The sequence below is a fragment of the Solea senegalensis genome, linkage group LG9, assembly GCF_019176455.1.
Source record: "Solea senegalensis isolate Sse05_10M linkage group LG9, IFAPA_SoseM_1, whole genome shotgun sequence".
Classification (NCBI taxonomy): domain Eukaryota; kingdom Metazoa; phylum Chordata; class Actinopteri; order Pleuronectiformes; family Soleidae; genus Solea; species Solea senegalensis.
The window spans coordinates 4,801,101-4,824,000 of NC_058029.1; the positions used below are offsets into that span (position 1 = coordinate 4,801,101).

At 40.0% G+C, this 22,900-nt stretch overlaps 2 protein-coding genes across 2 annotated transcripts; both read left to right on the forward strand.

The window, feature by feature from the left end:
- The first annotated feature begins 837 nt into the window (after nucleotides 1–837).
- On the forward strand, nucleotides 838–4,071 carry LOC122775143 (cathepsin K-like). Its single transcript, XM_044034914.1, has 4 exons — nucleotides 838–853; nucleotides 1,015–1,128; nucleotides 3,439–3,561; nucleotides 3,854–4,071. The coding sequence occupies exons 2-4, from the start codon at nucleotides 1,021–1,023 to the stop codon at nucleotides 3,923–3,925; spliced, it is 303 nt and encodes a 100-aa protein (XP_043890849.1). The 5' UTR covers nucleotides 838–853; nucleotides 1,015–1,020; the 3' UTR covers nucleotides 3,926–4,071.
- Nucleotides 4,072–8,386: 4,315 nt separating this feature from the next.
- On the forward strand, nucleotides 8,387–17,701 carry ctsk (cathepsin K). Its single transcript, XM_044034913.1, has 8 exons — nucleotides 8,387–8,506; nucleotides 10,002–10,128; nucleotides 12,702–12,824; nucleotides 13,032–13,184; nucleotides 15,337–15,555; nucleotides 16,548–16,713; nucleotides 16,817–16,925; nucleotides 17,084–17,701. The coding sequence occupies exons 2-8, from the start codon at nucleotides 10,003–10,005 to the stop codon at nucleotides 17,181–17,183; spliced, it is 996 nt and encodes a 331-aa protein (XP_043890848.1). The 5' UTR covers nucleotides 8,387–8,506; nucleotide 10,002; the 3' UTR covers nucleotides 17,184–17,701.
- Nucleotides 17,702–22,900: the final 5,199 nt, after the last annotated feature.

Below are 22,900 nucleotides of genomic sequence, written 5' to 3' on the forward strand. Positions count from 1 at the left end.
AAAGTTTGGTATGTTAAACAATTATTTGTGATTGCCAAAAGGCACATGTGAAGGGTATATAGCCTTGGGTATATAGCAAAAAAAAAAAACATACTGTTTAATAACAGGAACAACTACAACAGTTCAAGCAAAACCACCCAAAAAAAATGTTAAAAACGCTCCCATATGGACTCACTTGTTAATGCGAAATTGAACAAAGCCAAATTTCCTTTTATTCATAAAAATCGCTCCCACAGGACAAACAACCAAGATGAAGAGAGGAAGAGGAGGGTTATTATTCACCATCTGGACAATCTGTTCTCTGTTAAAGGAAACTGACCAGTGAAAGAGCAAACTCTTGGCCTGCACATGACTCATGACCAACACTTATCTATTCAGTTTCTGTCAGGAGCAGAAGTAACACCATATCAACCGTTTGTGAATGAGGAGTCATCAGAGGCAGCATTTATGATAAATAAAGAAATACGATTTAACACTTGGGAATGGATGAATAAGAGTGATTAAGACTGGGGAGAAAAATAAGAGAAAATACAAATTAAAGTGCTGGATTAACTGCCTTTAAAATTGCACGAAACAGCACGAGATTCATTAAATAAAGCAGAGAAAGCATTCAAAGAGCATAAACCTCGGAGGCCACTTAGTTTCCCACAGTGTCAATGTACTCCCCCAGGTTAACACTTGTTTTATTTAATACTAAGTTTTAAGTGATTTGTAGGATTGAGTGATACAACTACCTCACCAACAGGGTAAAAAAAGAAATCAGGTCAAAGTACACACATATATATATATATATATATATATATATGTATACATATATATATATATATGTGTGAGTCTAACGGGTGGAGATCAGGTATAAAAAAAAAAATGCTATAAAAGAAATTATTTTTACATGCTGTATCTGTGTCTAGGTAAAAATATTAAAAAAAGTCTAATTCTGAGCAAAATGTTATGTATATATACTGTTGGTGTAATGGTCAGGCGTCCAAATACATTTTTATTTTTCATTTTTAGGATGTGATGGTGGCAGGAGGAATGGAGAGCATGGCTTCTGAGAGTCCAGATGCCTCTCTGGACTCTCAGTGGGAGCAGTGGAAACTCACCCATAGGAAAGAATACAACGAAGAGGTCAGTATTAGCTCTTTTTTTTTTTTTTATTTACGTAACTGAACTGAATTTTCAGTTCAGTGATATACAGATGGCTGTTAAATGAGGTTAGCGAGTACACATACTCATACTTGACTGTAAACATTACACAGTGGTTGGAGACATTTGGTCTCATTTCCACTCTGAGTTAATTCTATAATTCATAATCAGATGATGTGGCCAATGAGTTTCAAGACCAGTAAGACACTTATGTATATGTAACTCATACAACCTCATTCCAAAATACAGAACTGCCACTTTGACCTAAATTCTCCTGGACAAAGACATCTAATTTCCATTGCTAGGTTAGTTTTTAATTGATTTTAAAGAGCTTCCATTTCTTTGATTGACTCACTGAATACTCACTGAATTCCCATTCCTTCTATCTTCCTCAAAAACATGTTTGGTGAAGGTTAGCGTTCATCAGTTAATGGACAAACAGCCTAAAGGACCGCCTCTTTTTGGAGTTCTGGCTCCTGATTGGATAGAGTATCTCATCTCAATCTGTGTGAGTGGGTGGGTGTAATCACTCATGATACGCAACAACAATGTGATGATGTTTTTAAAATGAAAGCTCAGTGGTACCCTGTGTGCAAAAGACATCATGGTCGCAAGTTCAACTCCACCCCTGGCAGGTTGTACTCAATTCCCTTGTAAGTCGCTTTGGATAAAAGCATCTGCTAAATGACATGTAATGTAATGTAATGTAACAATTAAAATAATCATAGATAAATAACTCTATAAATTGATATTAATTGGCAGGCCCCATGAAATCCATTGGCGGGCCGAACGTGGCCCACAGTCCGCGAGTTTGAGACCTCTGGGATAAAGCGTAGTGGGATACTGGCAACATTTCTCCTAGTTTTATTGACTGACCGGTATAACATCAATGATAGCTGTCAGAATATAGACTTATTTAATGCGTACATGCATTTAAACTCAAGTATTTCACTGACTGCAGATTAAGCCGAGATTATCCTTGATAATCTGTCAGTACCAGGTGTCACAGCTTTCAGTGGAACTGTGCAAAGTCCCCTCTCACCTGTGACTCACCTGTGATTTGCTATTTCCTTCTCTCTAAAGAATTCCAAGCCGTTTCTGTTTTTTTGTTTTTTTTTTTATGACTGCGTTTTAGTTCCTGGCTGTGAAAAAGGAAGCAAATGTAGTCGAGCTGGTGTTAAACCGGCCGACTGCAAATCTACTTCCTGAGCATCTGCCATCGCTTCACTCCTCGCTGCTAGCCAGAGGTCACCGCTCCCCAGCTGTGTGTGTGTGTGTGTGTGTGTGTGTGTGCAGCCTCTCCACCGTGCTGCATGTGCTTCACTTCATGAGTTAAATGTCGCGTCTGTCTGTCTGTCTGTTTTCCGTGCGCCCGTTCATTTATTCATTAAACCTGAGCTCTTTTGCGTTGTTGTTGTCGTCAGCAAAAGACCCTCATCTCCTCCTCCTCCGCCTCCTCCTCCGCCTCCTCCTCTCTCATCTTATGGTAATTTTAATCAGTATTCCCCCATTACTTCCTCTAATTCAAACTTCCTTGAACTGACATCACTGTAATAGAATCTGTCTCATCACATCATTTGCATTTTTCATTAGTGCAGACGATATGGAGATGGATAAAGTGATCACTTTTTATGCCAGTGGTTAGGAACATGAATATTGAGCATGACTGATCAAGCACTTGACTGCATCTTAATCACATATTGTGTGCATTTACATTATATAAATGCATTTCAGTCCACTTATGTGTTTTATTACTGTGTGCTGTAAGAATTGAAGACAAAGCATTATTGTAAAAAAGGCTCTGGACAGTCGTACAACTGTGTCCGGGCGAGTTAGGGAAAACTAGTTTATCACGGCCTAATTAATGAAATGGGGCAGTAACGCCGCTTTCTCTGTTTCCGTCGTGTCTTTACTTTTTCTGCTAATTAAAATGTAAATGTGGCCTATTTGTCCGTATGAATGTCTTTCAGCCGTCAGGTGTACGTACGTGCGGGCGGGAAAGGAATCTCACTTCACAAGATACCCACAAGGTGACAGGATGAATAATTCTAAAGCCTGTCTCTGGCTCTGTGACACAGTGCAAACACTTGATCATAGATTGGATTTAAAAAGGCATGTAGTCTCAGGTTTTTGGAAAGAGAATGATCTCAATCATTAGTTTTAGGGTCTTCTTCAACAGAGTATTTTGTAAATATAGCATTGTTTTGGGCTGTGAACGTTGACAGTGATTGACAACCTTCATCCCTTTTTTGGGGGCTGATTTAACACCTTCATTGTCTGTGTCTGTGACAGGGTGAGGAGGGGATCCGCAGAGCCATCTGGGAGGAGAACCTGCGTCTGATTGAAGCTCACAACAAGGAGGCGGCACTGGGGATGCATTCCTTCACGATGGGGATGAACCATATGGGAGACATGGTGAGTAGTGAAGCAAGAGACGGGTCTGCTTCAGTGCCTCAGGAGGCCTAATCCAGCAGATGTGGTTTGAAAAACTACATGATGTGACTGTTAATTTAATCCTTGGATTGAAGCTTCAATTGTTCTGGGTTCTTTTCTATGATATCATTGGCCCAACACAGACGTCTGTCTCAAGTTAATCAAGGGAATAATGACCATACTGTACAGCAAGTGTGTCAAAAACCAACCTGATGTAGACCTGGTATATCACACATGATACAATATCTCATGAACTGTGTCTGTGCTCATGCAGAGGCCAGAGGAGGTGTGCTGCTGCAAGAAGACGTACGACCGCAAGTCCGATCTGCCCAAATCTGTCGATTAGCGCAAGAAGGGTGGCGTCATGGTGACGCCAGTGAAGAACTAGGTCAGAAAATACTATATATCATATAGCAGAAATCTGTCTGATCATTTTCAATGTAAACTGGTGTTTTCTATGAAATTGAATAAAGGTTTCATTTTGAACTGGAACACATTTGTTTTTGTTTGTTGATGCCAAAGGCGGCAACAAAATGTTCAACAAATGACTACAGTGTAACTGGAATGTCAGAGCATGAGTGTGTTTATGTCAAATTGCTGCATTTACAGCCCGGTCTCACAAAAACATTGCTATTTTATTTTCAAAGAAGCTAAAAGTAACAGTGTGTATGTGGGATATTCAAGTATATTATGTTGTAATGCATTTATTTACAAAAAATTAAAGTTCAGCCAAAACAAAACCACTCAAAATAGTCGATATTAGCGGCCTTTGTCCACAGGAGAACATACTTTTGTGATTGTGGAGTGAAAATCTTGATACATTCACACCCACAGAAACTGGAGGAAACAACTTTAATGGTCACAAGTCATGAAGATAAATATCTGCTTGTCGTTTAACTTTAACACCCAAGTTGCCGTAATCATTGAGGTTTTTCTGCAGCTGCAGACACAGAGTAACCACCAGGGGGCCCCAAGAGCAATTAAAAAAAAACAGTTAAATTCTAATTTAATTAAAAAAAAATTTTTTTTTTTTTTGGGCTATGGCACAGACAGTGGAAAAGATTACTGGCAGATCAAGAACAGGTGAGACCCCGGGGTCCATGCAGAAAAGAACGTACAAAAGATGTTGTGACGTTGTTGACAGACCTTTTACTCAACTACATTAAGTTTACAGATGTAGTTATGTTTTTCACATTTTAAGGGACACTTCACCAAAAAATATACAGTTTTTTTTTTTACAAATTTTGATCATCAAACGGCCGAGACACACGTTTTTTGACTTTTAAATTATAACAAGTGTTGTGAGTAAAGGATCTTCGTTAAGTAAAATATATAATATTCCAGCGCCATAAGACAATGTGAAATAAACAAACAGCAGCATCACAAGGATCTTAAGTTCATTCTTCACTTGACCAAGTGGGGAAAAAGTATTGTTTTATTGTCTAAAAACAATAAATGATAATGATCCTTATCTCACAGCACTTAATGTTTGTCTTTGTCACACCTGTGAAGGCTCACAGCCTCAAATACAGTACACAAATGACTAGTTAGTTAGTAAAGCAAAGTTAGTAAGTTAGTAAAATAAATCTATGTCTCCGTCTTTCAGTTTTCTTGAAACAAACATGTTCACTAAATGTCTGATTCAACCCACCTGTGTTTGATGAGTGAGGACATGCAGGTGTGAAGTGGTGGGCGTGGCCTAACATATAAAAGCAGCCAGGTTGAGCTCAGTTCTGACAGCACAATGGAGAAGACATGTGGGGGGTTAAGTAAAGGCAAAGTTTACAAAATGTTTGCCCATAAATTGCCATGGGAGTAAAACACAACTCCTTGTGGACATGGCATTTTACACATACAAACAATGTTTGTTAAAATTAAAAAATGAAACTATGTGTGCGACTGACTTCAAAATCAGAGTTCTTGTCGGCCCCAAAGCAGAAATCACACCTCTGCGGGAGATGATGTGAAGTGCTTATGCCTTGGGCCGGCTCTGATCGCAGCGGTGAGCCACCACAGTGAAAACTCAATGACATCCCGTTTTCTATATGCATCGCCGTGATCTATATCTGTCCCATGAGGACAGATTACGTAACACTAATGCTTTTTTTTTTTTTTTTCCTTTGGTGAAATGAGTTGTGTGTTTGAGAAATCATCCTTCACAGCGAGAGAGCGGGCAAGGGTTTAAATCCTGATCCAAACTGTGCACATTTTTCACTGACCAGTTCAGAGATTAGAGCAGCAGACACCGGAGAGGTTTTAAAGGCTTGTTTTGATTTCCACCAGATTAGACTGTTGTTGTTGTTGTTGTCTTTTTTTAAATCCATCCTCAGATTGTTTGCCGCGGAAAAAGCGGGAAGTGCATTCAAGGTGAACGGGGAAAAGAATAATCCTACAAATGTTTTGACTTATATAACTCGTCTACTAAAAGTGAGACAAGAGATGTTGCTGCATATACTGTCATGCCCCGCCTTGCCTCCTCCTTCGTCTCCTCCCCTCTCTCCTGCTTTCACCTCCAGCATGCAATCAGCTCACCTGTGGGGGGAGCACACCTGCTCCTAATTCACTCATCAGCTCAGCCTATATTCCCTACTCCTGCAGTCACTCATCACCGCGTTGTAACAGAGTGGTGATGTCACGGCTCTCCTGAAAAACCTTGTTCACTCTAGTGCAGGGGTGTCAAACTCATTTTTGTTCAGGGGCCACATACAGCACAATTTTATCTCAAGTGGGCCGGACCAGTAAAAATAGTAAAATAATAAAATGCTTTTTATTATTTTAAAATGCTTTTTTTTCTCCTTTGTTTTACATTTAATGAAGGATATTTTTACAAAACATGACATTTCTTGAGAAATACAAGTGCAATTTCAACAATATTGTGCCTAAATGTGCTATTTACACATCACACTGGATCTAAAATGGCACAAACATTTAGTCACAGGTATCTGGAAGAGAAAAATATTGTATTTGACATTACGTTTAGATTGTAATCATAGTGTGAAATTTTAACACATTCCTCCTGTGGGCCGGATTGGACTCTCTGGCGGGCCGGATCTGGCCCCCGGGCCATATGTTTGACACCCCTGCTCTAGTGCTTATCCTCACTGCTTGTTGTTGTTTTTGCCTTTTTTGCTAATCCCTGTGCTCTCCTGTGTCCGGTGCTCTCTCCCATGTGTGCATGCTGCTTTTTGACGTTGATCCTCACTACGGTTTGGAACTGATTGCCGGTGTTTCAACTATTTCCCTCACGCTTGTTAAACCTTTTGAATAAACTGTCAAAACTCCCACGTCTCCTCACCTCCCTGCTCTTGTGTCCTAAACCGAATCGTAATATATTCAAGTTACCGAGCACAAGATTATTTACATGGATGTTGGACATGACATCCGCCACAGGACTGACTCTTGTAAACCAGGAATGTCCAAATAAAGAAAGATTAAATCCTTAAAGTTCACGTGTGTAACATTTCGGAGGGTTTATTTGCAGAAACTGAATATGCTACACCCATAAGTATAATTGTACAAGTGTACAATTATCTTAAATTATCAAAATTGTTTGGTTCTCATAGGCTCAGAATAAGATTTTTATGGGCTTTATGGAGGCTTGAGTGCAAATGCTGCATTTTTAAACGCTGGTTATGCATTTTTGTTAATCTAAAAGAATAATGACGCCACTGGTCAAAGATCTAATAATAGCCATCATTGTGATATAGCGTGTGAAGTGAAGGCTCAGCATTGAAGCTGCAGTTCCGTTATATGAATGAGGAACATGCTGCAACGCATCCATGTATCACTTAACATATGAGGTACATACGGGATGCTCCTATATTTGGACAAGTGACTACGTGTGCTAGACTGCTGTCAGAGTCACACGACATGTTCATATATACACACGCAGACCTGACACACTGTTGACTAAGAGCATGAGGAAGTACGTATGTCCCAGACAATACGGCACAGATATTATATTAATAACATATTATATTGAGATTTGAGATGTTTTGGCACTGTGAAAATGTTAACAATAATATTGAAATATTACAGTATTGTTCAAGGCAGAATCCCACATTTCTAACAATGTGTGTATTCACTTTAATGACATTCAAATTAAAGCTTTGCAATCTTGACTTTTGCCTCATAAAATTTACTGTAGCCTTATGCTTATAGCTTTACCAGTCGAAATGTACATTTAATTATTTTGTATTACAATGTATTGTATTGCACTGGCATATTAAACATGCAGATAATTAACAGTGCATGAAGTATATATATCTCATATCATATATATATATATATATACAGTTGTAAATCTTTTGTAAGTGAAAACATGCATGCATTTTTATTTTGGATTCCATTTCTTACTTCATTTATGTTGTCTATAATGGAAATGTGCTATTACAAAGTATCATAAAAGACAAAAGCCTTTAGATTTTATTTCTATCTTTCTTTGTTCTATTTGCTTTCTATTTCTTACTGTAATGACTTTGCTAATTCTGGTTTTGTTTCTGGTATTGGGTCTTGGTTTGTGTTGTCTCCTCTTCTCGCTGTCTATGTCATTACTTCTTAGTACATGTTAAACTTGAGGGAAAAGTGGGTTTAAAGACTAACATTATAATAAAACATAAAAATGTGAAGGATTTCTTTGGTTTCTCCAGCAGCAAACTTCATCCCCAGCCCCTGAGAGTTTGTAATCTGACACCTGACATCATTTGGTTTAGACATCATCTGCCATCTGAGTGAAGCCAGATGTAATTCCCCTACATGGTTAAAAAGAAAAAAAAGGAAAAAAAAGAAAAACCTCCTCCCCAGACCTGGATCTCCAGTTGCACTTCCTCAAAATCCAGCAAATATAAACTCATACACTGACCTACTTCGACAGCAGAGGAAGGCGGCATCAGACTCACAGGACTCAATCAAGCTCTCTGATTTTAAGGTAAAGTTTGTTGTTGATTGAACTTCTTTTGTTTACTTCCAGTTTTGTGAATTCCTTCACTCTGTTCGGGTCAGAGTCCAAATTCCTTTCCCACTTTGGTCTGACTGTTTTCTTTCGCTTTGAATCCAGGCTAAGAAAGAAATAAGCATGAATACATTTAGGATTGTAAAAAACGATTTTAACTCTGTTTTCTTGTCCAGAGTCTGAGAGTTTCTGCTGCACAGCAAAACAGTTTCAAAAACCAAAAAAGTACTTTTTTGTTTTTGTGCTTGTAGTTCAGTTTAACTTCACAGTGCAGTGGCCTTTACTGGAAACTGCAGAGTAGAGACAGGATGTACTGGAGCAGCAGGGATGAGTTTATGGGTGGCAGATGGAGGGAGCAGAGAGAGGAGGAAAAATAAAGGTGGCGAGGAAGTTTTAATGTGTGGAGAATGTGTCAGAATCAACAGATGACAGAGTTCTCAACAGCACAACAGGGAGTTGATTAGTTTGAATCTGTTTTTTATACATTTAGAGTGAAACTGCTCCTCATCTGATTATATTTAGGGTAAAAGAAATACACAAAAGTAAGTATTTTCCATGTGGCGCAGCAGTGGCTTGTGTTGAGCCACAATGCATTTTCTATTTTTCTTCCCCCAAATCTGCTGTTTGAGGGCTTCCATGGAAATGTGGGTCAGACGATCCATGTTCCTAAAAGTTCCCACATCAGCTCTGCATGGGTCTATAACTGCTTCTAAAATGTAACTTTATCTGAAAATTTAAGAAAGAATTATTCATTTTTTGCTCCACAAAATAATAATACAATATTCATCAACTGCAGTTAAAAACTCATGTTTGCATATTAATTCATACATTTTCTTACATAAGTTTTAATATAAGTGTTGTGTCCTAATGTAAATTATTGCATATTTTGTTTCACTACTACATAATATATTGATAATTAAAATCATGTTACAGATTGTTACAGAATTCTGGTACTTTGAGCGTTTTGAGCGCGATTTGATTTGCCATCCCGAGGTCTTGGGGAAGTTAAACTACAGTGAGAAACCAGTACAGTGTTTACCTCTTTTAATTTAGACACCACAGCATCTACTGTAGAAGGAAATAGAAGTAGTACATAGGAATGAGGTCCGGTTAATACATGTGAGTCCCGGTTAAATATTAGTTTAGATTACATTAGCCCCTAGTGGTGGTTAGGGTTATTAGTAAGTTAGGTCCTCATAAATCAATAGGTCCCCACTCGTGCGGTAAGAAAGCAATCTTTTCAGCTGTTGCGGTCCTACACATAGCTAACTCTGATTTGACTTTTCATTTAGCTCAATTAGCTTCCCTGCTAGTCAGTTAGCTTATGTCTTATGGGGCCTCCTTTGAATGGGATGTATTACATTTATGAATGACTTTTTACATATTAATGTGTTTTGATGATGTTTCACAGGACATTGTGTACACATACATATATATATATATATAATATAATATTTGTTGTTTTGTGCAGGATGCTGTTGTGTGTGTGTGTGGTGGTGTTGTTGGCGACCCCAGCTCTGAGTTACTTGGATGAAGCCTCTCTGGACTCTCAGTGGGAGCAGTGGAAACTCACCCACAGGAGAGAATACAATGGACTGGTCAGTATTGGCTCTTTTTTTTATTATTTATGACTGAACTGAATTTTCAAAAAAAAAAAAAACTTAGATAAAAGAGATAAACACACATGTGAAGTGTTAGTTAGATTAAAATTAAAGCCGGACTTGAAAAGCAGAGAGTTCCACAGACAACTCAAAACACATGGTACCAACGTACACTGTAAGTCTACCTGTCATAGATCTGTGAGGAACTGTGCACCAGATGTAGAGCGCAACTTTAGGAAACTAAAATCCTATTTTAGAAAGGACAATAACCTCTGAAACCACAGTGCTTCTACTTCTCAAATGTGACAGCTGTTGTTGTTTCTGGTGACAACAGCGTCACGTGACTCTGGGTGATTTCTGACATGTCTGACAGTAGAGATGAAAGAATCAGAAACAAACCAACATTTTGCTTCTTATTTTCATGAACCTGTGTATACAGCTGAGGTAAAGTAAAACCTCATCATTTTCATCGTTTCCCACAATACAGCACAATAGTTCAAACACGGTTGTGTGATGCACTGACACATTATCATCAGCCTGGAGCCTGGATATACTCACTCTCACTGATAACATGATAATTTGGCCAATTCACAAACGTCTCATCTAATAAATCTACACTTGCTTAACGCCGTGGTGCCTTAAGTGTAATGTTGCAGCATGTTCTTGCTTGACTTTTTTCATCTGGAGTCTCTCCTCGCACCAAAGTCCATAGGAAAATCTGAGTTTGAAATCCTTTACAAGCATAAAAGTGACACACATTTATCAAAATGAAGTAGCAGTAGAATAACAGTGTCCTTAGTGAGCTAAAAACAGTGATTTTTCTCCTTCTCGATGGACTTGTTATTCAGCTGGGAGGACAAAGAAAGCTCAGGGTAACATTATTATTTATCTGTTGTTTTAAATGTCTGTTGTGCTTCCCTTCTACACTCCGTCTCCTGTCTCACTTGTTCAAGCTTTGTTTGTTCCCTCTTCTCTCCCTTTGTGCTTCAGCGAGTTGCAGAACATCGCAGCCGTCTTCATGTTTGACTCACCGTCTGTCTGCGCCTGACTCAATTTCGCGGCCGGTCAGGTCGACATTAAGCGTCTCTGTTCCTGTCAGCAGTCTGAGAGAACAGAGAGAACAATAAACAGAGCAGATGTTCCTCATAGAAATTTAAAATCTCCATTTGACTTTTTCATTATTCTTATTCTTATTCTTATTCTTATCGTGTCACTCTGTTTAACAGCGATTGTTGTAATCACATGTTGTCGGGTCATTACTGTGAGTCCTCACTGCATATGCATTTTCCTAAGACTTTGTGCTGTAGCAGCTGAGGGAGATGGTGTCGAGGTGAGAATTGCGACCCGTTGATCTACTTCTGTGGAAACAAAACAGATGGCGCGAGAGAACAGGAGCAAAAGTAAAGCAGGACACGCACAATGAGAATTTGCAACACTTAAAATGGCAAATATAGGACGTTTTTTGGACAACGGGAAAAAATAATTTGAACCTATTAATACATCTATTATTAGCTTACTTAATAAAATCAACATCAGCTTAAGTGCACAGTATCTTAAGAGTATGTTCACTACTCTACTTTGCATCAAAATACACAGAATCTGCCCTCTGGTTTCTACCTGTGTGGAAAACAGAAGAGGTGGAACACAGCGACCGTAATGCACCGGCTATCGCCTCTTTAATTTGACACAGTCATATACAGATGGCTGTTAAATGAGGTTAGCAAGTACACTACTCATACTTGACCGTAAACATTACACAGTGGTTGGAGACATTTGGTCTCATTTCCACTCTCAGTTAATTCTATAATTCATAATCAGATGATGTGGCCAATGAGTTTCAAGACTAGTAAGACACTTACTTATGTATATGTAACTCATACAACTGCCACTTTTACCTAAATTCTCCTGGACAAAGACACCTCATTTCCATTGCTAGGTTAGTTTTTAACTGATTTTAAAGAGCTTCCATTTCTTTGGCTGACTCACTGAATACTCACTGAATTCCCATTCCTTCTACCTTCCTCAAAAACATGTTTGGTGAAGGTTAGCGTTCATCAGTTAATGGACAAACGATCTCATTGGCATAAAGGACCGCCTCTTTTTTCGAGTTCTGGCTCCTGATTGGATAAGGCAAAGGTCTCCAACTCAAATTAGTATTGGTAGAATTGGGTGTAATCACTCATGATACGCAACAACAATGAGATGCTGTTTTTAAAATAAAAGTGTTGGAACGATATATTGGTCACAATAAAAATATACATAGATAAATAACTCTATAAGTTGAAGGCGGGAAAGGAATCTCATTTAACTAGATATACACAAGGTGACAGATAAGTAGTAGTAGTCTCAGGTTTTTGGAAAGAAAAGCCAATATTTGACAATTTGCTGAGGAATTTATGATCTCAATCATTAGTTTTAGGTCTTCTTCTATAGAGTATTTTGTAAATATAGCATGTTTTGGGCTGTGGACACTCAGAGTGATTGACAAGCTTTGTCATCCCTCAAATTGCAGTTTTTGGTTGTTGTTATTTTGGGGGTGATTTAACACCTTCATTGTCTGTCTGTGACAGGGTGAGGAGGGGATCCGCAGAGCCATCTGGGAGAAGAACATGCGTCTGATTGAAGCTCACAACGAGGAGGCGGCACTGGGCATCCAGTCCTTCGAGATGGGGATGAACCATCTGGGAGACATGGTGAGTGGTGAAGCAAGAGACGGGTCTGCTTCAGTGCTTCAGGAGGCCTAATCCAGCAGATACATGATGTGATTGTTTATTTAATCCTTGGACTGAAGCTTCAATTGTTCTGGATTCATACTGTACAGCAAGTGTGTCAAAAACCAACCTGATGTAGACCCGATACATCACACATGATACAATATCTCATGAACTGTGCTCATGCAGACGTCAGAGGAGGTGGTCGATAAGATGACCGGCCTGCAGATCCCACTCAACCTGGACCGCAGCTTCACCATGGCTCTGGACGACCACGTGTCCAAACTGCCCAAATCTGTCGACTACCGCAAGAAGGGCATGGTGACGCCAGTGAAGAACCAGGTCAGAAAATACTATATATTATATAGAACATGTTGCTATTTACCCACAGAAATCTTTTTCTCTGTCTTACTGCTGATATAAATCCTCATAAATGTCACTGGATCAGTTGAATGATGCTCCACGCGGAATTTAAATATTGAAAAACACTGTGAGTGACGGTGCTGTGGCTTTGCAGCAGGAGATGTTATCTTTTGTAGCCTTGACGGGAAAACAAAGAGGAAACAGAAAAGATATATGTTGTTTTTTTTTTTATGAGATAAATACCTGGAAACCTCCTGCTGTGTTTTTTTCTCCCTGAGAAAACAGCCTGTTCTCAATGAGCTAATGGACGATGAAAACAGAATAATTGGTTTCATAAATCCAATTAGTCGTTATGAGCGGGTCGAACAACTGTGTTTTATTCATGTAAGCACAGGCCGAGACACAGAGTTCTAATATTTTGTTTGTTGTTATTATATTAGAGATGATACTGAAGCAAGTGTTTAATCAAATGTTCCATTTTGATTAGTTTTTGTTAGTTTTGTAAAAGTCTGTTTGACTATTTGAATTGTCGGAATGGCAGAACGTGATGCAAATACAGGATTTTCAGCACAAAATCACTTTTTCTACATAAGAAATATTTATTTTTAAAGCAGGAAAGGACAACTTTTTAGCTTAAACTAATCATTTTTAAGTCCACGTGTACTGGCGATGGAAAGATGTCACCATCCACATTCATAAACTAGGTCTCCTTTAAGCCTTGACTTATTTTCTGTGCAGATTTACACACTTGTTGTTTATTATGACCCATAAAAGCCACCATATCTGTGTCCTCACTGGCATTTATTCTTTTTTTTTTGGTCAAAACACGTTTAAATCACTCTCATCTCACTGAAGGTCCACCTTTGATAAATTAACCAATATAAATTTACAGTAATTCTTTTTTTTAAAAAAACTCTAAATTATGCCTTTTATAAAGTCTGTAACATTTGAGAAGCTATATATTGTATATATATCGATTAAGAAGAGTATTGATAACTACAGGGAAACTTTGCCCATGTGCATTTTGGCAGAATAACAATAGCTATTTGTCAGACAAGATTATTATTTTCATTCAATATCTGTAGTATATTGTGATCTTCATGTTTATGTGATGTGCTACATATAATATTATATTGCTTTTTAATACTTTGACATAGTGTAAATAATAATAACAACAAAGGGCTGTTAGTTAACAATGAGTTACTCACTCTGTTAATGTAATGTTATCATAATAATATTATAATATTATGTCTCCCTCTGCTGGTTACAAAGAACAATCTGCAGCGACGGTGAGGATTTATTGAGCCGCAGCTCAGCTTCCTCCGTTCTCCATGAATTATTCAGCAGAGCTGACTCCACTCTGTGCATACTAACAAATCCCTCTGCAGCTCCTTTTTTTTCATCACTCAACTGTGTGTTTTGAAGTGTTTCTTTAAGGCAGGTTTTAGTTGAAAACGCCCCCCAGTGGACTGACGTGATCACACATTTTACACAGTTTTTAATTGGAGCAGCTCAGAAGAAGCACAGTGTTAGTGTCAGTGGTTGAGGACGAGCAGAGGGCGGACGAGACATTAGAGACACTTTACTGCAGCTTTACTGCTCCGACACAATCAGGCAGCAGAGAAACTGCACTTTAAATTGAATTGAGTTTTTAATATTTGGATATTTTTTTAATTCTCTCAGCCAGATTTCAAAGTAGATTACACATTTTAACTTAGCTGCTCCACACTACCCAAACTACCCATAGTGGAATATTGTTTTGGGAGGTGTGGACACCTCTGTATTATACCCACATGTGATTGTTGATGATGTGTAAATTCTGCCTCCACACCTCCTGGTTTTCAGGTGTCAGCTGAACAATTCATGAATGTCATTTTTGAGTCAAAGTTTATCCAAGTCTGCCCCCAAGTGAACAAAGAAGAGACGGCACCAACTGTTTCTTTTCTATTTTGAATCGCTCATAAATCAATTTGGTCCCATTTTAGACTGCTGAGGTGTTCAGCTGCTGTCTTGCAGGTTTCCTTTTTAGTTTCTAATGTTTCGTGTTACACACACATAGCGTCTGTATTTGCAATCTGTCAGAATCGGACATAAACTGCAGTAAGCAGCTTTATATTTCTTCTGATAACAGGGCTCCTGTGGCTCCTGTTGGGCCTTCAGCTCGGCCGGGGCCCTCGAGGGCCAGTTGGCCAAGCAGACAGGTCAGCTGGTGGACCTCAGTCCCCAGAACCTGGTGGACTGCGTCACAGAGAACGATGGCTGTGGAGGAGGATACATGACCAAGGCCTTCGCCTACGTCCAACAAAACGGGGGCATCGACTCAGAGGAGGCCTACCCTTACGTTGGAGAGGTAATCGGTTGTAGCTCAGGTGGAAAGAAAACAGAACAGACTTACAGACCTTTTAAATATGTCACATGTCATCATCACATGGTGAAGCTTCAAAAGGAAGTGAGGTTCACCACATGTTTGAACTCTTATCTTATGTGTTGTTGGCATAACGACCACCATAAGTAGTTCTTATAGACGTGTCTTGTCAACACAATACTAAAAAAGTTAAAGTGGTACACAATGGAATAATGAATGAAAATGAAATAATGTTGTTTGTTTTTGTTGGTTACGTACAATCACCTGCTTATATGATTCGATGTTTACCACAGAGTGAGTCTTATATATTAACAGTGTATCAGGAGCTGGGTCAGTTCTATAGAAGCTGCCCATTTCCAAAATGGACAAACTAAACTTAATGCTAACTGAAGGCTACATACGTTCTTCAGTATTCTTAGAGGACGAGGGTGAGGATTTACACAATGTTTACACACTTTACCTTTAAAGCTAAACCAAAGAGGCAAACGACAACTTTTAGCAACAAGAGTCACTGCAGAAAATCCTACCTGGTACAAATTATGCCCATTGACACCTTTAATGGTCACTAGCCCAAGCTTTATAGCTAAACTAAGACAGGCTAAACTAACTTCTTGTAGATTAACTTGAGTGTTACTCAATCTCATTTAACAGGAACAGACAGTGTCATGAAAGTCATGTTTTGATACCATGAGGAAGTGAAAATGCTTGATAATCGTTACAGGCTGAGGTCACATTATTCATAATCCGGGAAAAGAACCGAGGCTGACACCCCATGCCATGTGAAATGTGCATGTGACTGTAAAACCACAAGGTTTGATGCATACAAACTGCAACTGAAACTGTATTTAAATATGGATTTATCCAAATATAAGATTTATTTTCTATTTGACCATTATACGGCATGGACAACATGGATTTAAAAGTTTTGAATGTCATGTTATTTTCAGTCATTTTCTCGTCCTGTGTCTCCTCTACAGGACCAGTCCTGCCGCTACAATTCATCTGGCATGGCAGCGTCGTGCAAAGGCTTTAAAGAAGTCCCAGTGGGTGACGAGCACGCGCTGGCGGTCGCTCTGTTTAAAGTGGGTCCGGTGTCTGTGGGCATCGACGCCTCACAGGGCACCTTCCAGTTCTACCAGAGAGGTCAGTGAACGTCTCAGGAGGTTTTTCATATGTCACCAGTGATTAAAACTAAAACATGGTTCAATGTTTTCCTCACTCTTCCCCTCCTCCCCCGCGTGCTCAGGTGTTTACTTCGACCGCAACTGCAACAAAGATGACATCAATCACGCCGTGCTGGCAGTGGGCTACGGCGTCAACACCAAGGGCAAGAAATTCTGGATTGTCAAGAACAGGTGGGACACGTCACCTGCTTGAGTGGCAGCAGGTGGCTCGTAAGGCCGCCAACATTTGTCCACTCTGATGACACAAAATGCTGTTTGTTTGACTCCCAGCGATGCTCAACACCTTTTATCCACTGTCTTCTCTCTTTTTCTCGACCGTCCTGACACAGCTGGGGCGAGGGCTGGGGCAATAGGGGCTACATCATGATGGCACGTAACCGCGACAACCTCTGCGGCATCGCCAACCTCGCCAGCTACCCCATCGTGTGAGGGCTGAACTCGGGGAATGACGATAGAAGAGAAGAGAAGAGAAGACTGCTCGTGAAAAAAGTTCATTCAAAATCTCGGCGACTTTAGGAAAAGAAATGTTTTTAAATTTGACCTTTTACAGTTTTTGTGAGTGAATCATCTCTGGTTAAAGGTTAAACACTTGTGTATGAGCATGTTTGGTTATCTTTGAGTTATTTGATGCACTTTGATCCCTGAAGTCTGCTCAGGTTTACCTCCAAACTAACAACGTACTACAGGGTATGGTTGTTGTTCCACGATGCATTCAGTCTCTGCGGTTTTGTGAGAAATTTCAATTCCAGTGTGACAGGAAAACATTGCTGGGCAATGGGAACTTTTCCTCTCCTGTTCACACAGTCATTTCATGTTGTTCCTCTCGATCATCTCTGCCGAGTATTGTTGTTCACTGTTTTTTGTTCTGTTTGGCACTTTTCTGATCATTTTAAATGTAAACTGGTGTTTTCTATGAAATTGAATAAAGGTTTCATTTTAAACTGGAACACATTTGTTTTTGTTTGTTGCCAAAACAAAAGCACACAAAATAGTCGATATTAGCAGCCTTTGTCCACAGGAGAACATACTTTTGTGATCCAGAAACTGGAGGGAATAACTTTTGTACAAAAGGCTCACTTAATGTGAGGGAGCAGGGACAATACAGTGAACTGGTTGCTTGTTAGGCCACACCCCCTTTTCATGTTGCAGCTTGTCTGGGCATGTCCGGGCATGTCTCGTCTGCGCTGCTGGCCAATGGAGTCCAACTTCCGCGCAGGGCGGCCATCTTGCCACAGTCAGCTCGCTCACCCATAACATGTGTTGTAGTGGTACATGGACTTTTTAAATAACCATAACTTGCTCAATTTTCTACCGATTTTCAAACTGTTTGGTTTGTACGGAGCCCGTCTGGTGACATGGGTGATAAAAAAAAATATTACGTGGCCACGAATGAATAATGTGTGGGAACAAGATCCATCCACATTCATAAACTAGGTCTCCTTTAAGCCGTGACTTATTTTCTGTGCAGATTTACACACTTGTTGTTTATTATGACCCATAAAAGCCACCATATCTGTGTCCTCACTGGCATTTATATTTGATTTTTTGATTTTTTTTCGGTCAAAACACGTTTAAATCACTCTCATCTCACCAAAGGTCATATATTTGATGCCTTTGATAAATGAACCAATACTAAAACTCAAACAAATTTACAGTATTATTTTTATTTATTTTTTTAATTATGCCTATTATTTATAAAGTCTGTAACATTTGAGAAGAGTATTGATAACTACAGGGAAACTTTGCCCATGTAAAGTTTGGCAGAATAACAATAGCTATTTGTCAGACAAGATTATTATTTTTGTTTCAATATCTGAAGTTTATAGTTTATGTTATGTGCTAGATATCACAATATATTGCTTTTTAATACTTTGACATAGTGTAAATAATAAAATAATAACATCAAATGGCTGTTAGTTACATTACATTACATGTCATTTAGCAGACGCTTTTATCCAAAGCGACTTACAAGGGAATTGAGTACAACCTGCAAGGGGTGGAGTTGAACTTGCACACAGGGTACCGGTCTTAACCACTGAGCTACCCCACCCCAGTTAGTTAACAATGAGTTACTCACTTTGTTAATGTAATGTTATCATAATAATATTATAATATTATGTCTCCCTCTGCTGGTTACAAAGAACAATCTGCAGCGACAGTGAGGATTAATTGAGCCGCAGCTCAGCCTCCTCCGTCCTCCATGAGTTATTCAGCAGAGCTGACTCCACTCTGTGCATACTAACAAATCCCTCTGCAGCTCCTTTTTTTCATCACTCAACTGTGTGTTTTGATGTGTTTTTTAAGGCAGGTTTTAGTTGAAAACGCCCCCCCAGTGGACTGATACACATTTTTAACTGCTCCAAACTACTGCATTCCCATAGCCTGGAATATTATTTTTTGATTCACTGTGATATAGGTGTGTCTATCACTGAATATGGCCAAAAACATGTGGACACATTATACCCACGTGTGATTGTTGATGATGTGTAAATTCTGCCTCCACACCTCCTGGTTTTCAGGTGAATAATTCATGAATGTCATTTTTGAGTCAAAGTTTATCCAAGTCTGCCCCCAAGTGGACAAAGAAGAGACGGCACAAACAGTTTCTTTTGTATTTTGAATCGCTCATAAATCAATTTGGTCCCATTTTAGACTGCTGAGGTGTTCAGCTGCTGTCTTGCAGGTTTTCTTTTTAGTTTCTAATGTTTCCTGTTACACACACATAGTGTCTGTATTTGCAATCTGTCAGAATCGGGCATAAAATTGACAAATACTGCAGTAAGCAGCTTTATATTTCTTCTGATAACAGGGATCCTGTGGCTCCTGGGCCTTCAGCTCGGCCGGGGCTCTCGAGGGCCAGTTGGCCAAGCAGACAGGTCAGCTGGTGGACCTCAGTCCCAGAACCTGGTGGACTGCGTCACAGTGAACGATGGCTGTGGAGGAGGATACATGTCCAAGGCCTTCGCCTACGTCCAACAAAACGGGGGCATCGACTCAGAGGAGGCCTACCCTTACGTTGGAGAGGTAATAGGTCGTAGCTCAGGTGGAAAGAAAACAAACAGACTTACAGACCTTTGAAATATGTCACGTGTCATCATGTCATCATCAAGTGGTGAAGCTTCAAAAGGAAGTGAGGTTCACCACATGTTTGAACCCTTATCTTTCTACAGGGTTCGTACAGCTTTTTAAGAGTAAAATTCAAGCACTTTTCCAGCACTTTCAAGATAAAATATCAACTTTTTCAAGGGACCTGAAGCTTTAAATATACTCGATAGATACATATATATATGACAAATAATCCTCCCTGTTTTTTTGTATTTATTTATGTTTTACTGTTGCTCTTTTGCAGATATGACAACCCAATTTACACAGCAAGGGAACAATCTTTTATGAATGACAATCACAGGATTTACCAGTAACATTAATTAAGGTTCCACTCCAGTATTAACAGAGCTGTATTATTGTTCAAGTCTAAGGGTAGATCACACTGAATACTGAACACCTGTAGAGGATGGTTGTTGTTTTTTTTCTGAATTTGTTTTAAAACAACAAAAAACAGCATACATATTTTCAGGATGTGTTCCAATAACGTTAAATAGAAATAAGTATGCTATTGTCATTATAGCATTGCTAAAGCAACAAATCTAATACTTCTGCACAGTATTGTAAAGTCTAAAAATTACATTACATTACATTACATGTCATTTAGCAGACGCTTTTATCCAAAGCGACTTACAAAAGTGCATTTAAACATTTGGGTACAAATAAGAGCTAGAAGTAAGTAAGAGCTTCAAGTAGAACAAACTATGAAGTGCTAGTCATAAGTGCAATACAATTTATTTATTTATTTTTTTTTGTCGCCTTAGTCGAGGTAGAGTCGGAAGAAATGTGTTTTTAGTCGGCGTCGGAAGATGTGGAGGCTTTCAGCTGTCCGGATGTCGATGGGGAGATCGTTCCACCATTTGGGAGCGAGGACAGTGAACAGTCTCGAGTTCTGCGAGTGCCTCTGTGATCCTCTCAGTGAGGGAGCAGCAAGCCGGTTTGTCGATGCAGAGCGGAGTGGGCGGGCTGGGGTGTAGGTTTTGATCATGTCCTGGATGTAGGCTGGACCGGATCCGTTTGTAGCATGGAACGCAAGCACTAGAGTCTTGAAGCGGATGCGAGCAGCTACAGGAAGCCAGTGAAGGGAGCGGAGGAGCGGTGTAGTGTGGGAGAATTTTGGTAAATTGAAGACCAGTCGAGCTGCCGCATTCTGGATGAGTTGCAGAGGTCGTATAGCGCATGCAGGAAGACCAGCCAGGAGGGAGTTGCAGTAATCCAAGCGTGAGATGACAAGAGCCTGGACCAGAACCTGTGCCGCCTTCTGGGTTAGGAGAGGCCGAATCCTTCGGATGTTGTGCAACATGTATCTGCAAGATCTAGCTGTTGCAGCAATGTTGGCAGTGAGGGAGAGATGGTCGTCAAGTGTCACACCCAGGTTCCTTGCGGTGTGAGAAGGAGTTACCACAGAGTTGTCGAGGGTGATGGTTAGATCTGTGGTGGGAGAGCCCTTTCCTGGGAGAAAAAGAAATTCAGTCTTGTCGAGATTGAGTTTCAGGTGATGGTCAGACATCCACTGAGAGATGTCAGTCAGACAAGCGGTGATCCGTTCTGCTACCTGTGTGTCGGAGCTGGGAAAAGAGAGAATGAGTTGGGTGTCATCGGCGTAGCTGTGATAGGAAAAACCATGAGAGCGAATAACCGAACCAAGAGAGTTGGTGTATAGAGAGAAGAGGAGAGGGCCCAAGACAGAACCCTGAGGGACCCCAGTAGCTAGAGGACAGGGTTCCGACACGGATCCTCTCCAGGTTACTCTGTATGTTCGGTTTTGAAGATAGGACGAGAGAAGGGTAAGTGCAGAGCCTGAGACACCTAGTTCTTGAAGGGAGGAAGTAAGGATCTGGTGGTTAACTGTGTCAAACGCTGCAGAAAGGTCCAAGAGGATGAGCACAGAGGAGAGAGAGGCAGCCCTGGCAGTGTGGAGTTGCTCAGTGACAGCAAGAAGTGCAGTTTCGGTCGAGTGACCTGCTTTAAAACCAGACTGAAGAGGATCAAGAAGGTTGTTCCGGTGAAGGTAGGAGGAGAGTTGATTAAAGATAGCGCGCTCCAGAGTTTTGGAGAGAAAAGGAAGAAGAGAGACAGGTCTGTAGTTATTTACTTCAGACGGGTCAAGGGTGGGTTTTTTAAGGAGGGGGGTCACTCTGGCCTCTTTAAGAGAGTCCGGAAAGCAACCAGATGACAGAGATGTGTTAATGAGGTGGGTGAGGAAAGGAAGAAGATCAGAAGCAATTGACTGAAGAAGGTGAGAGGGGATAGGGTCAAGGGGGCAGGAGGTGGGGCGGGCAGAGGTTATTAGGGAAAGAACTTGATCCTGAGATAGAGGGGAGAAAGAGGATAGAGAAGGAGCTGAATGTGTGGTTGGTGGAGTGGTGAGAACAGGAGGTGGGGTTGAGAAAGAAGAGCGAATGTCATCTACCTTTTTTGTGAAGTAGTTGACAAAGTGAATTGGTAGAAGGGAGGAAGGAGGAGGGGGGGTGGGGGGATCAAGGAGGTTAGAGAAGATAGAGAAAAGTTTTTTGGGGTTAGAGAAAGAGGATTGAATTTTAAAAATGTATTATTTCAACTAAAAGTAGCTTCCTGACTAAAATGGACTATATGCAACAATGAAACGGTATTTACTGCAACAACAATGCCGTCTTTTTGGCTTGTATTGTGTTGTATATGACATATTAAGTACTGACATTGAATTCAACTTGTATTCTCTCACATGTCCAGCAGGGTGACTCCATTGGTTTGTATTTAAGTCTGAGGGAAAAAACTTGACTTATGACATCATTTTCACTGGTTTAAGGTCTTTTTTATACTAGGTTAGGAGTCAAATAGACGATGAAGCAGGTTATGCTTTAGGGCGTGGCTATATGCTACTCTGACAAAAACTAGGGGTGTAGAACCAAACTGTAAACAGACAAAATACACAAACCACGGTTCAGTTTGGGGGGCGCGGATCAACAACTAAAGAAAATCCCTTTGAATACCTCATGTGAAAATGGTTTATATATAAAAATGACTCATTTGTAACCCAACACTGCTCTCTGCTGACTTTGTTC

What these genes read in the sequence shown, in the direction of transcription:
- LOC122775143 (XM_044034914.1), top strand. Translation starts at nt 1,021, where the DNA reads ATGGTGGCAGGAGGAATGGAGAGCATGGCTTCTGAGAGTCCAGATGCC. An exon ending in GGAAAGAATACAACGAAGAG is followed by an intron (nt 1,129 to 3,438) that starts GTCAGTATTAGC and finishes TGTCTGTGACAG; the next exon opens with GGTGAGGAGGGGATCCGCAG. An exon ending in TGAACCATATGGGAGACATG is followed by an intron (nt 3,562 to 3,853) that starts GTGAGTAGTGAA and finishes GTGCTCATGCAG; the next exon opens with AGGCCAGAGGAGGTGTGCTG.
- ctsk (XM_044034913.1), top strand. Translation starts at nt 10,003, where the DNA reads ATGCTGTTGTGTGTGTGTGTGGTGGTGTTGTTGGCGACCCCAGCTCTG. An exon ending in TGAACCATCTGGGAGACATG is followed by an intron (nt 12,825 to 13,031) that starts GTGAGTGGTGAA and finishes GTGCTCATGCAG; the next exon opens with ACGTCAGAGGAGGTGGTCGA. An exon ending in CTTCCAGTTCTACCAGAGAG is followed by an intron (nt 16,714 to 16,816) that starts GTCAGTGAACGT and finishes CCGCGTGCTCAG; the next exon opens with GTGTTTACTTCGACCGCAAC.